Here is a 15,312-nt window from a genome sequence, read left to right on the forward strand (position 1 = left end):
TAAACAGAGGGAAAATATTTCCTCTCTCTGCGTGTGTATGTGTGTGTTAGGAGGGTGTTTGAGGCAGCAGTTTTATTGCGATATAATTCATATACCATAAAATTCACTCATTTGAAATCTACAGTTCAGTGGTCGTTAGTCTCTTCACAGAATTGTGCAACTCTCAACACAGTCATTTTTTTTTTTTAACATAGGATGTATTATTAGTTTCAGAGGTAGAGGTCAGTGATTCATCAGTTACATATAACACCCAGAGCTCATTACATCACGTGCCCTCCTTAATGCCCATCACCCAGTTACTCCATCCCCCCACCCACCTGCCCTCCAGCAACCCTCAGTTTGTTTCCTAAAGTTAAGAGTCTCTTAGGGTTTAACACAGGCATTTTTAGAACATTTTCCTCATCCCTGAAAGAAACCCATACCTATGAGCAGTCACTCCCATTTTTCCCCAGCCCCCACAGTCCTTAAGCAACTAACTACTAATTTACTTTCTGTCTCTATAGGTTGGCCTCTTCTGGACATTTCAGATAAATGGAGTCATATGATACGTGATATTTGTGACTGCCTTCTTTCATTTAGTATAATGTTTTTAAAGTTCATGTTGCAAGGAATATGAGTACCTCATTTCTTTTTATGGCAGAATACTCTTCCATTCTAGGGACATACTGTATTTTGTTTAGCCATTCATCGGTTGATGGGTTGGATCCACTTTTTGGTTATTATTAATAATGTTGCATGAACATTCACATGCAAATTTTTTTTCTTTTTTTTTTTCATTCGTGTACACATTTTTTTTTTAAGATTTTATTTATTTATTTGACAGAGGGGGACACAGCAAGAGAGGGAACACAAGCAGGGGGGAGTGGGAGAGGGAAAAGCAGGTTTCCCGCGGAGCAGGGAGTGCAATGTGGGGCTCGATCCCAGGACTCTGGGATCATGACCTGAGCTGAAGGCAGCCACTTAACAACTGAGCTACCCAGGTGCCCCTCGTGTATACATTTTTGTGTGGAAATACGCTTTCATTTTCCTTGGTAATATTTCTTGGAGTCATGTGGTAACTGTGTTTTACCTTTGAGGAACTGCCTTTTCCAAAGTGCTGCACCCTTTTACATTCCTATCAGCAGTGTGTGAGATTTCCATTTTCTTATATTGTTTTTTTGATGAGTTCTGCTCAGTGTTTTCTCTTCCTTTTTTTTCTTATTTTAAAGATTTATTTATTTATTTATTTATTTAAGAGACAGAACACACATGAGCAGGGGGAAGGGGAACAGGGAAAGAATATTCAAGCAGGCTCCCTGCTGACCAAGGAGTCTGATACGGGACTTGATCCCAGGACCCCCAGATCATGACTCAGATGAAGGCAGATGCTTAACTGACTGAGTCACCCAGGTGTCCTTCATTTCTTTGAAATTCTAAGTTCTACTTGCTAGGGAGATTATCCTTAGTTTATCTTCTAAACCTTTTAAGTTTTGTTGTTGTTGTTGTTGACACAAATTTTAATTTCTATAACATTTTCTTGTTGACTAGTTGGTCTTTTTTTCTTTTTTTTCCCCCTTAAGATTCCGTTTTGTAAGTAATTTCTGTACCCACCATGGGGCTTGAACTCACAGCCCGGATATCAAGAATTGTACATGGTACTGACTGAGCCAGCCAGGTGCCCCTAATTGGTCTTTTTTATCCCCATGCCATTCTGTTCTTATTTTTTCGTTGTGATATCTTTTCTTACCTTTCTCTCTGAGAAATTACATTTTTTTTTTTTAAGATTTTATTTGTTTATTTGACAGAGAGATCACAAGTAGACAGAGAGGCAGGCAGAGAGAGAGAGAGAGAAGCAGGCTCCCTGCCGAGCAGAGAGCCCGATGCGGGACTCGATCCCAGGACCCTGAGATCATGACCTGAGCTGAAGGCAGCGGCTTAACCCACTGAGCCACCCAGGCGCCCCAGAAATTACATTTTTTGACCTTTGCTTCTTTCCCCCGCATTATCTTAGTGTCCTCTGAGTCCTTTTTTTCTCCTTTGGTTTGTTTATTTTCTTTTTAGGGTTTGAGATTTTCTTCACATGCTTGGTGTTCTTGACTATCTGTTCTTAAAGAGTGAGCCACTGAAAACCTGATTCGAAACAGAACTTACTGACTGATGGGCTTCACTCAGTAATGTACTGGGAAATGTTTAGCAACCAACTCTGTGGAGAGAAAGACCCTAATTTTGAACATTCCCTAATTTCTATGGTGTAAATATTCCCAATAGGCCCTATTTTAAGCTATCAACATGTTTCTGAATTCAAGATTATGAAGAAAGGCATATAATTAATTGGCTTTTGTGAGCTCCACTCAGCCAGTTTTAGCAAACCACTGGCTTCACTTCAGAATAATTTATCCACAAGTCAGCCTTCTTATGGGGAATTCTCTACGTGTCAGCATCTGTATGTCTTTTCTCTGGAGTCGTTTGGCATCTCCAGAGAAAAATCCTCCAGGCTCCTTGCCTGGAGGGTTTATCTCTAGCTTCTGATATGCTGGCAGAAAGGCAAGAGAAGGAGGCTGTGTCTGTCCCGTGCTGTGTCTGATGTATTCTAATCCAGAGCCATGCCTGTTCAATTCTCTAGAGAATAAACTGCTGTGTTCTGGGTCAGGTATGTGTGGGGAGGAGTCTCTTGGTTGTTTTTGGAGTGTGGGGGCATGGGGACTAGTCTGTATATAGACACAGAATAATTTCTCAGTTTTTAGTCCCATGCCTCAGCCCAATCTTCTGTGGTAAATGGCACTTCCAGAACCTGCATCTTTAGGGGCAAATCAGGTCAAATCTCATTGGTGTCCCTTCGATGGGCACTTGTGTTGTACCTTCCGTCTGCTAGGTCAGATCCCACTTTTCCGCTGTTATCTCTTTGGCAAAAAATTACTTTAAAAGCTTATTGCATTCTCTTACCTATTAAGCTTTTTTCTCCTGTTCTAATTGTCTTTGTGGATTTATATGTCTTTTTTTTCTTTACTGTTACTTTAGTGCATTTAGGGAAGGAGAGGAGGTCATTTTTGGAATTGATCTGCCATGTTTAATCAGAAATCTCTCTATTGGGGGTGCTTGGCTGGCTCAGTTGCTAGAGCATGTGACTCTTGGTCTTGGGGTAATGAATTCAAGCCCCACATTGGGCATAGACCTTACTTTTTCCTTCTTTTTAAGATTGTATTCATTTATTTAAGAGGGACAGAGTGTGGGAGAGAGAGCATAAGCAGGGGGAAGGGGCAGAGGAGAGGGAGAAGCAGGCTCCCTGCCAACAGGGAGCCCAATGATATGGGGCTCAATCCCAAGACCCTGGGATCATGACCTGAGCCAAAGGCAGACACCCAGCGACCTTAGCCAATCAGGCACACCTAGAGCTTACTAGGAAAGAAAGAGAGAGAGAGAAAGAAAGAGAGAGAAAGGGCGAGAGAGAGAAGGAAGGAAGGAAGGAAGGAAGCGTATTCTTTCCATTTGATGGTATAGATTTGGTTTCATCGGAAAGATGACAATGTGATAATGGTCTAGCAGAATAAGTAATGTCTATCCATGGTTGTAATTTTATTTTATTTTTGGTCAGCAGAGGAAGCCATGGAGAACGTATTGAGTGATGAGAATTCCAATTTTTAGTAGATTTTTAGCTTCAGAATTGTGACTTTACTGTTCATGTTGTCCAGGATAATTGATAATGAAGTGGAAAGAACCCAGGTTTCGGACATGGAACCTCGAAGTCAAATTCTGGTTCCACTGCTTAGCATTTGTATGGTTATGAGTTAGCACCCTTCTGTATATAAGGAGGATAAAGTCCATGCCCCACTTTTTTACAGGATCACTATAAGGTCTCGGTGAAATTAATGGAAATAAAAATGCTTTAGGAAACTGTGAATGAGGAAGTATAATGATTCACTTTTGTTTTCCCACCTAATTCTAAAGAAAATATGAGGGTGAGGGATTGGACTGGTTGATCTCTCTAGATAGAAAGTACAGAGAGTAACGTCCTCAGAAACTTGTGAGTTGCACTCAACCTGCTTAACGAGTTGATGTGTTTCTATTGTTGTCCTCACTCCTCCTCGTCCTCACCTTAGCCCAAATGGTGATTCTGGGCCTTCTAATAGACAGCCTAACTAAATATGTGATTCCAGCAGACAGAGTTGTCTCAGCAACAGGAGCCTGCTCTGCCAATGTCATGGTTACTCTCCCCCACTTTTGTCTTCCCCAGATGCTGCTGCAGATTGCTGATGATTTTATTGAGAGTGTGGTGACGGCAGCCTGCCAGCTTGCTCGGCATCGCAAGTCCAGCACCCTGGAGGTGAAGGATGTCCAGCTGCATCTAGGTATGTCGTCTCGTTCCTCCCTGAGGCATCCACACTGTTGCTCCTTCAGGACCACCAGAACAGGTAGTCAGAGGAACTTTCGTGTCAGGATTAGACTTTTTGGGGCTCTGGAATGGATGTATTTGTTTAATGGTAGCATCACACAGAGAAGAGAAATCTATCCATGGTCAGGAGAGTGAGCCCACGCATTGGGTTTGTCACTTTCTATCTGTATCACCTGTCCTTCCTCCTAACTTTCTCTCAGAGCCTGTTTCCTCATTTGTAAAGTGGAGATCATAGTATCATCCTTATAGGGTGATCATGAGAATTATGGGTTACAGTTGTCAGGTCACCAGCTTGGGGCCCGGCACAAAGTAAGAGTTTTGTAAATGTAGCTATTATGTCTCCAACATTTAAATAGTAGTTCTTCTCTTGCAGTTTTTAGCCTGTTTATCCATTTCCCCCTAAAATTATAATCATAATGTACATATAATTCTATATTCCATTTTTCAACTTAAGACACACTAAATTCAAGCTTGGTTTTTCTGAGAGATACTTGTCTAACATCGATAACCATCATCACTTGGGAAATGAGTAAGCCCCCCATCTGCATTGGTTATAGTGTGCTCAAAAGAAAGTGAACAGTCTTGTGAGTATGAAGGCCAACTGAATGAGGCAGAAGATATTACAGGATTCAGTATAGATCAGCCCATGAATAATTACTGAAAGGCTTCCTTCCTGGTGACAGGAAGATATGGCTTGGGGAGGTACTGGGAGTCTCGGTGGAGTAACACGTTGCTGGTTAATGTTGCTAGTATTAATAACAGGACAGTTTTAAGCCACTGTTACCATTTTAAGTTTGTTATCTAATAATAGATAATTGGAATATATCTATAATTAGATAACAAACTTAAAATGGTAACAGTGGCTTAAAACTGTAACAGTCTTTTTTTTTTAAGATTTTATTTATTTATTTGACAGAGAGAGATTATAAGTAGGCAGAGAGGCAGGGGGTGAAGCAGGCTCCCCACTGAGCAGAGAGCCCGATGCAGGGCTCGATCCCAGGACCCCGAGATCACAACCTGAGCCAAAGGCAGCGGCTTAAGCCACTGAGCCACCCAGGCGCCCTTGTAACAGTTGTTTACTTTGTTCAGATGTCTGGGGCTTGACGGGGCTTAGCTAGGCAGTTCTGCTGAGGGTCTCTCATGTAATTAAAGTCAGGTTGTACCTTGGGCCGAGATTGTTTTGAAGGAAGATGTATTCATTTCCTAGGGCTGCTATAACAAAGCGCCACACACTAGGGAGGTTAAAACAACCAAACGTGTTCTCTCACTGTTCTGGAGGCCAAAAGTTTACAATCCCTCCAGTGTTTCTATGAAGAAGCCTTCCTTGCCTTTTTTTTAGCTGCTGGGGGTGGCTAGCAATCCTTGGCATTCTCTGCGTATAGCTTCATCACTCTGTCTGTGCCTCGGCCTTCACATGGCCTTCTCCCCTGCATGTGTCCCTCTCTCTGTCTCTTCTCCTCTTGTAGGATGCCAGTCATGCGGGATTAAGGGCCCACCCTACTCCTGTAGACCACATCATAATTAATCATATTGCAGTAATCCTGTTTCCAGTATATTCTGAGGTACTGGGGGTTAGGACTTAAACATGTCTTTTTTGAGGGACACAATTTGACCTATAACAGAGTTTCACCAGTCCAAGTCTGATACTGGGGCTAGAAACTCTCAAAAAGCTGGAATTCCAGGGGCGCCTGGGTGGTGCAGTCAGTTAAGTGTCCAACTCTTTGTTCTGGCTCAGGTTGTAATCTCATGATTATGAGATCGAGCCCAGAGTCAGGCTTAGCAAGGAGCCTGCTTGAGATTTTCTCTCCCTCTCCTTCTGCCCCTCCCACTCCTGCTCTCTTTCGTTCTCTCTCTCAAATAAATCTTGAAAAAAACAACCAAAAAACAACCTGGGATTCCACAGGTCTCCCCCTCTCTGCAGTCTCTCTCTCTCTCTTTTTTTTTTTTTTTAAGATTTTATCCATTTGACAGAAAGAGAGAGAGCACAAGCAGGAAGAGTGGCAGGCAGAGGGAGAGACAGAAGCAGGTTTTCTGCTGAGCAAGGAGCTGGATGTGGGACTCGATCCCAGGATGCTGGGATCATGACCTGAGCCAAAGGCAGACACTTAATGACTGAGCCACCCAGGCATTCCCTCTCTGCAGTCCCCCCCCTTTTCTTTTTTAAGATTTTATTTATTTATTTGACAGAGAGAGATCACAAGTAGGCAGAGAGGCAGGCAGAGAGGGCGGGTGGGAAGCAGGCTCCTTGCTGAGCAGAGAGCCCAATGCGGGGCTTGATCCCAGGACCCTGAGATCATGACCTGAGCTGAAGGCAGAGGCTTAACCCACTGAGCCACCCAGGGGCCCCCAGAGTTTCAGTTTGAGGTGATGAAAATGTTTTAGAGATGGTTGGTGATAATGGTTGCACAACAATGTGAATGTGCTGAATGCCACTGAACTGTATACTTAAAAATGGTTAAAATGCTCTCTGATATGAGGAATTTGAGAGGCAGGGTGGTGGTGTTGTGGGGGGTAGGGAAGGAAAAAATGAAACAAGACGGGATCGGAAGGGAGACAAACCATAAGAGACTCTTACTTTCACAAAAAAAACTGAGGAATGCTGGGGGGAGGGGGTTAGGGTGAGGGTGGTTAGGTTATGGACATTGGGGAGGGTATGTGCTATGGTGAGTGCTGTGAAATGTGTACGTAAGCCTGATGATTCACACCTGTACCCCTGGGGCAAATAATACATTATATGTTAATAAAAATTTAAAAAAATACAAAACAAAACCAAAAACATGGTTAAAATGTTAAATTTTAGGTATATTTTGCCACAAAATCCCCACACACAACAGATTATATTACTTTAGAGCTTAGCATTCTGTTTTTTAAATATTTTGTATTTTAATTATTGAAATTAAAATTGGAATATTAGTTTATTCATTAAGGGTGAGGAGTAATTATCACAATGACAAGAATACTCACAAGTCTGCATGGCCAGGACAGCTTCTGTAGTATGCCTAATGGAGGCTGAGTCATAATCAGAAGATTGCTCAAGGGGCAGTGGATCGGAGCATGGGGAATTAGGGAACCTGGTGTTCAATGGCACTAGACCACCTACATCTGTTCCACACCATCAACCCCAACAAATGTAGGCTTGCCAGTGGGGCTGGAAACTCTGGACACCACCTCTTGTGACAGACTAGAATGGTACAGCCGGGTTTGCTTCTGACCCAATTTCCTACACTTGCTTAATGGACTAAGCTCCCTTTCTGATGGACAGTCTTGAGAAATGTGGACATTCAATGACATAATGTACATGGAATGCTTTGTACAATGCTGCTTTATGCCATACATTTTCACTATAACTTTTAGTCACTAAATGATTATTGTTGCTATTACATTAATATTATATAAAATATAAATACATATGCATTTAGGAACGTCTGGGTGGCTCAGTTGGTTAAGCATCTGCCTTCGGCTCAGGTCGTGATCTGGGGGGTCCTGGGATCAGGCTGCTTCTCCCCCTCCTGAAGCCCCTCGCCCCAGCTCATGCTCTCTCTCAAATAAATAAAAAAAAATCTTTTAAAAATGCATATTTAAATATTTTACTACACATACTTAACATGTGTGCATTCTTGCCTGGTAGCGACCTTTTTTTTTTTTTTTAAAAGATTTTATTTATTTATTTGACAGAGAGAGAAATCACAAATAGGCAGAGAGGCAGGCAGAGAGATTGGGGGAGACAGGCTCCCTATTGAGCAGAGAGCCCGATGTCGGTCTTGATCCCAGGACCCTGAGATCATGACCTGAGCTGAAGGCAGAGGCTTAACCCACTGAGCCACCCAGGTGCCCTGTGACCTTTTTTTTTTTAAGATTTAAAAATTTTTTTTTTGTTTTTTTTAAAGATTTATTTATGTTAATCCTTTTTTTTTTTTTAAGATTTTTTTTTAAGGGGCACCTGGGTGGCTCAGTGGGTTAAAGCCTCTGCCTTCAGCTCAGGTCATGATCTCAGGGTCCTGGGATCGAGCCCCACATCGGGCTCTCTGCTTGGCAGGGAGCCCGCTTCCTCCTCTCTCTCTCTCTGCCTGCCTCGCTGCCTACCTGTGATCTCTATCTGTCAAATAAATTTAAAAAAAAAAAAAAAAAAAAGATTTTTTTTTTAAGATATTATTCATTTATTTGACAGATCACAAGTAGGCAGAGAGGCAGGCAGAGAGAGAGAGAAAGAGGAGGAAGCAGGCTCCCTGGTGAGCAGAGAGCCCGATATGGGGCTCGATCCCAGGACCCTGAGATCATGACCTGAGCCGAAGGCAGAGGCTCAACCCACTGAGCCACCCAGGCGCCCCTATTTTTTTTTGAGATTTTTTAATTATTTGTTTGACAGATAGAGATCACAAGTAGGGAGAGAGGCAGGCAGAGAGAGAGAGGAGGAAGTAGGCTCCCTGCTGAGCAGAGAGCCCCATGTGGGGCTTGATCCCAGGACCCTGGGATCATGACCCAAGCCAGAGGCAGAGGCTTTAACCCACTGAGCCACCCAGGCACCCCAATTTTAATCTCTTTTAAGATTTTATTTATTGGGACGCCTGGGTGGCTCAGTTGGTTAAGCAGCTGCCTTCGGCTCAGGTCATGATCCCAGGATCCTGGGATCGAGTCCCACATCGGGCTCCTTGCTCGGCAGGGAGCCTGCTTCTCCCTCTGCCTCTGCCTGACACTCTGTCTGCCTGTGCTCCCACGTGCTCTCTCTCTCTCTCTCTCTAACAAATAAAAAAATTAAGAAAAAAAAAAGATTTTATTTATTTATTTATTTTGGAGAGAGAACGAGCAGGGAGAGGGAAAGGGAGAGAATCTCAAGTAGACCCTGCACTGAATGTGCACTGGATGTGGGCTCAATCCCTTAACGCTGAGATCACGACCTCCACTGAAACCAAGAGTTGGACACCTAACCGACTGAGCCACCTAGGTGCCCGGGATTTATTCATTTATTTGAGAAAGAGAGAGAGAGAGTGTGCACCAGGTAGGGTGGGGCAGAGGGAGAGGAAGTCTAAGGACATTCCCTGCTAAGTGCAGAACCCAACTCAGGACTCAGTTCCATGACCTCGAGATCACGACCTGAGCCCGAACCAAGAGTCAGTCACTCAACTGACTGTACCACCCAGGGGCCCATAAGATTTATTTTATGTAATCTCTATACCCAGTGTGGGGCTCGAACTCACAACCCTGAGATCAAGAGTCACGCTCTCCACTGACTGAGCCAGACACCCCATTACGCTCTTTTTTTTTTTTTAAGATTTTATTTATTTATTTGATAGAGATCACAAGTAGGCAGAGAGGCAGGCAGAGAGAGAGGAGGAAGCAGGCTCCCCGCTGAGCAGAGAGCCCAAGGTGGGGCTCGATCCCAGGACCCTGAGATCATGACCTGAGCTGAAGGCAGGCTTCAACCTATTGAGACACCCAGGTGCCCTAGCCCTCTTTCTTTTTTTTTTTTTTTTTTAAAGATTTTATTTATTTATTTGACAGACAGAGATCACAAGTAGGCAGAGAAACAGGCTGAGAGAGAGAGGAGGAAGCAGGCTCCCCGCTGAGCAGAGAGCCCGACGCGGGGCTCGATCCCAGAACCCCGGGACCATGACCCGAGCCGAAAGCAGAGGCTTTAAACCACTGAGCCACCCAGGCGCCCCTCTTTTTTTTTTTTTTTTTTTTTTAAAGATTTTATTCATTTATTTGACAGACAGAGATCACAAGCAGCAGAGAGGCAGGCAGAGAGAGAGGAGGAAGCAGGCACCCCGCCGAGCAGAGAGCCTAATGTGGGGCTCGATCCCAAGACACTGGGATCATGACCTGAGCCGAAGGCAGAGGCTTTAACCCACTGAGCCACCCAGGCGCCCCTCAACTCTCTTTCTTTTTTTTTTTTTTTTTTTTTTTTTTTAAAGATTTTATTTATTTGTCAGAGAGAGAGAGGGAGAGAGAGCAAGCACAGGCAGACAGAATGGCAGGCAGAGGCAGAGGGAGAAGCAGGCTCCCCGATGAGCAAGGAGCCCGATGTGGGACTCGATCCCAGGACGCTGGGACCATGACCTGAGCCGAAGGCAGCTGCTTAACCAACTGAGCCACCCAGGCGTCCCTCAACTCTCTTTCTTAAAGAAACTCTGCAGATCCATATCCTGAGCCACTTTGTGTGGGTTGTAAAGTTTAATTCCCAAAGAATAATTTCTGTGTTACTTTCTTTCTTTTTTTCTTTTTAAAAAAAAATTTTTTTTTAAAGATTTTATTTATTTATTTGACAGACAGGGATTACAAGTAGTCAGAGAGGCAGGCAGAGAGAGAGGAGGAAGCAGGCTCCCCGCTGAGCAGAGAGCCCGATGTGGGGCTCGATCCCAGGACTCTGAGATCATGACCTGAGCCGAAGGCAGAGGCTTTAACCCACTGAGCCACCCAGGCGCCCCTCAGTGTTACTTTCAAGACTGACAACAGATATTATTAGGAGAAGGCTTCAGGATTTTTATTTTCAAAGAAATATTGGAGGAAGGACACCTGGGTGGCTCAGTTGGTTAAACATCTGCCTTTGGCTCAGGTCATGATCCCGGCGTTCTGGGACTGAGTCCCACATCGGGCTCCTTGCCCAGCAGGGAACCTGCTTCTCCCTCTGCCCCTCCCCATGCTTGTGCTGTCCCTCTCTTGCTCTCTCTGACAAATAAACAAAATCTTTAAAAAAAAAATATTGGAGGAGAGCTATATATAAAATTCTTCTAGACCCAAACATGAATCATTCATTCACCCAGTAGTTACTGTACATGAGGCACAAAGTATAACTAGAAAACCACTAATATTCAATTTGATTTAAGTAAGTGCTGTGCTTGGAGCAAAACAGATTTATAAAACAGGTGTTTCCAGGGGTTTAGGGGAGTATGATAAAGTATGTAACTCCTTTTGAGTAGACTTATTCCCTAAATAATCTTGTGTAAGTATAATTTTTTACATACTTAGAGTGCAACACACTTTTATTTGTGGCTGGGGCGTCCATGTAGCTATGGTGATTACTGACATAGTCGAATAATCAGAATCTCTGCCTTGTTGGAACTTCCGGTGACACTCTCACAGGGATGATCATACCCACTGGCAGCCGGACACAGAGCTGTGGTGTGGACATACCCATGTCTCTGTCTGTCTCTCTGTGCCTTTATCCCGGGCTCTGGGATTGCATTACGACCTTGAATGTTATCAGCCACCCTATGAAGTGGTTATTACAGTTGTGAACTGCCGTGTAAAAGCTGAAGAAACCAAGACCCAGCGTCCTCCAGCTCCATAGCAGAAACAGCAGAGCTGGGACTCGGCCCTTAACTCCCGAATACTAGGAATGCCTTTCTGCTCCTCCTCTTCCTTTGGGTTTGAGAGGGGTGACTTTAAACATAGGAGTAAGACAACTGAAGGGGAGGGGGATGCCTGGGTGACTCAAATGGTTAAGCATCTGCCTTCTGCTCAGGTCGTGATCCCCGGGTCCTGGGATTGAGTGCCGAGATGGGCTCTCTGCTCAATGGGGAGCCTGCTTCTCCCTCTCCCTCTGCTGCTCCCCCTGCGTGTGCTCTTTCACTCTCTCTCTCACATAAATAAATAAAATCTTAAAAAAAAAAAAAAAAAAAAAGACAACTGAAGGGGCACTTACCTGGCTGGCTCAATCAGTGGAGTGTGTGACTCGACCTTGGCATCATGAGTTTGAGCCCCACGTTGGACATGGGGCCTGCTTTAAAAAAAAAAAAAAGAAAAGACAACTGAAGAAACAGGAGTTTCCTCTTCTGTGGGGCTGCATGGAAACCTGAGGGCTCAGCGCTCACAGCCTGGAGTCAGTTATTCCTTTGTCTTCGCACAAAGGTCAAATGGTGTCATTTAAAACCTTGGAGGCACCACATGGGATCCCCCATTTGTATTCCATAGAACCTGTCTGCAGGGCTGCTGTTCATTACTACGTTTGATCGCTCAGATGAGTCCTCCTTGACCCTTGTCTAAGGGTCACACTGCACCCCGATGCTGCCTTCCCTGTCCCCTGATCTCTGTGCTGGCCTCTTCCTTGCAGAACGCCAGTGGAACATGTGGATCCCAGGATTTGGCTCTGAAGAAATCCGACCCTACAAAAAGGCTTGCACCACAGAGGCCCACAAACAGGTGAGGAGCCGTCAGAACCCCAGGGCAGCCATAGCCCATCCCTTGAACTGTGTCTCTGAGGGCGTGCACATGGCTACGGTCCCTGCACTTGTCACTTCCTCCACACAGGTAGCTCTGCTCCCTGGACCAAAGATCAGAGAGCGCAAGAGGCAGCAGGACTCCACGGGAGAACAGTCATTTACTTCTGTGGTTCTCTGCTGTTCCCACATGGGGTCTCAGCTTTTTCTCTCAACGCTGATGGGTGTCACTTAAAGCTGTTGATTGTAGCTTCTTCTAATATGGGTAGAACTCGCCCCCTCCACTTCTCCCTGATGAAATCTCTGCGTTGTGGCTGATTGAAAGAGAGATAGGCCATACTTGTGTTGGAAGGTAGCACCCAGGCTGCTGTGCCAGGCCTTCTGGCCTCTGTCCGGGCTTGTCCTTAGTTCTCTATCCCTGTGACTGACTGCAGACCTGAGGGGTCAGTATGAGAAACTAACCCCACTTATACTGTGCAACAGGTTGGCCCTGTCATTGGTCTAATAACAATGATGACTTCCTTTTGACAAAGTCTTAATTTAACTGGTGGCTCCAATTTGAAAAGTGAGCTTTTTTCAAGCTTGATGGGCACATTGTGTGGTTTTGGCTGAGTGTCCCTTGCTTGTCCATAGCCTGGGATCTCTAGAGTGTATGTGTTTACAGACCTCATAAAGGAAGCTCTTACAGGGAAGTCACCAGTAGTCTGAATCAAAGGACCATAGATAGTATTCTTCAGAAGGGAGTCCCTCCAGACAATGGTCATTCTGGCTCTGTTTCCTAATTAATCCACTTTCCAGCTTTATCTATCTCTCTCTCAGCAAGTATCATAATATTAGGACAATCTCTTAATCAAAAGAGTAAGCAGAGGGGTGCCTGGGTGGCTCAGTGGGTTAAGCCTCTGCTTTCAGCTCAGGTCATGATCTCAGGGTCCTGGGATCAAGCCCCGCATGGGGCTCTCTGCTCAGCAGGGAGCTGCTTCCCGCCCACCCTCTGCCTGCCTCTCTGCCTACTTGTGATCTCTGTCTGTTGAATAAATAAATAAAATCTTAAAAAGAAAAAAAAAGAAAAAAAAAAGAGTAAGCAAAGCAGATCAGTAATTCGGCCAGTGGCTGGTAATAGTAAAATTTGAAATGCATGACCTGAATGTTCCCCTGATGGGTTGTGGTGGAAATTGTTAGTGTCCATTTGCTTCATTGTAGTTCGTCATGTGTGAAATGTCAGCTCCCTGGGGGGAGGGGGGTTGGGAGAGGGGGGGTGGGGTTATGGATATTGGGGAGGGTATGTGCTATGGTGAGTGCTGTGAAGTGTGTAAACCTGGCGATTCGCAGACCTGTACCCCTGGGGATAAAAATATATGTTTATAAAAAATAAAATTAAAAAAAAAAAGAAATTAAAAAAAAAGAAATGTCAGCTCCCTTTTATGTGTGGCCACAGGCTTGACACAGTCCCCTTCCCTATTTTCTTTATCCTCACATTAGGCTGGGGAGTCTGGAAAACACAGGCTTTGATGGCTTGTCCCCTAAGTCCGCAAAAGCCAAGAACTGTCGTCTTCTGTTTTTAACTTTTTTGCCATTCTGCTGACCTACAGCAGTTTGGGTCTTTTGGCCAATGAAATGGGTCCCCTGGGCTATCCACACCTCCTGGGGCCCTAAAGACTGCTGTCAGGCTCAAAGGAGCCTGCTGAGCTGCCCTGTGTGGATAGGTTCCCAGGGCTCCAGCCTGTGGTATAGACTGTGCCCCACGTGGGTGACGGGGAAAGTTCCTGACTCTAAGCTGTGTAATTGGTTATTTCACTCTTCTTTCAGAGAATGGCATTGATCCGGAAAACAACCAAGAAATAACACATGGGAAGGTCAGGGAATGGACAACAATGTATTTGGAGATACTTGAGCTGAGACCTCAGCCATCTCATCTTTGGATTTTTTTTTTAATGCTTTACAGAGAAGCATATATTTTTTATTAACAGCGCAGCAATATCTATAATGACTGAGAGGATCTGCCAAAAGAATAAAGCCTCCTCCCCCAACTTCCGGTCCCTTTTCCCTGCCGTCTCAAAGAGGAACGATGTATCTTCCAGAGAAGATTTTATTTGTGGTTTATTATATAAGTGATTGAATATGGGACAAAGCATTATGGTCTTGTTTGGTGAGACAGTATTAGCAGGATTTGTAGAGGTTTGTGTTTCCCTCTCCCTTCCCCCTCTCCCTGTACTTTGTAATGTCAGTGTTTATATGAATATGACTTTCATTTGCTTTTCCAGAATAAAGAAGTTATTAATCGAGAGACACAGGGTACATGGCTTACAGCCTTTGAAAGGCCAGAGGCAGTTAAAAGGACAAGGAAGGCTGGATGTAGCTCTCTGTCAGCAGGTGGCAGCACCATTAGCCATTTCTTTACGGAGGAAAAAACCCAGGAATTTTTCTATTATTTTACTCCAAGGAAGGCCATACCATCAGTAGGAGTTTGAGTCCAGTTTCTCTGCCATAAGAATGGGGCAGAGTGACTTTCTCTCGTGAACCCCAAACTGAAGAGGCATCTGGTTTTGGCAAAGCCTTTTCTGACCCACCCTTCTGAAACTCCTGGAGTTCATCCTTGGCCCTAAGAAAGGATGGCAGTAACCTGGGGAAAGGCCCATCTGTGCAGGTGCCTTGTCTCTTCTTAGTTGTTGATATACCTGATCCCAGTATCTGCACCATCATGCAGAGGAAACCAGGCCCCTAAGACCTCAGGGTCAAGACCTTCAGTGGCACCTAGCTTCATCCCAGCATAGCCCTTTTGGGTTGTGA

At 44.6% G+C, this 15,312-nt stretch overlaps 1 protein-coding gene across 3 annotated transcripts in view; it reads left to right on the forward strand.

The window, feature by feature from the left end:
* TAF12 (TATA-box binding protein associated factor 12) overlaps positions 1-14,809 on the forward strand; it is a 37,689-nt gene extending 22,880 nt beyond the window's left edge. For all 3 annotated transcript variants that reach the window (XM_047727729.1, XM_047727726.1, XM_047727728.1), the window contains 3 exons: positions 4,211-4,325; positions 12,420-12,508; positions 14,332-14,809. In XM_047727729.1, the coding sequence (XP_047583685.1) occupies positions 4,211-4,325; positions 12,420-12,508; positions 14,332-14,367 (240 nt within the window). In that variant the 3' untranslated portion in view covers positions 14,368-14,809. The remainder of the gene's footprint in view (positions 1-4,210; positions 4,326-12,419; positions 12,509-14,331) is intronic.
* Positions 14,810-15,312: the final 503 nt, after the last annotated feature.

Source organism: Lutra lutra, chromosome 4 (genome assembly GCF_902655055.1).
Source record: "Lutra lutra chromosome 4, mLutLut1.2, whole genome shotgun sequence".
Taxonomy (NCBI): domain Eukaryota; kingdom Metazoa; phylum Chordata; class Mammalia; order Carnivora; family Mustelidae; genus Lutra; species Lutra lutra.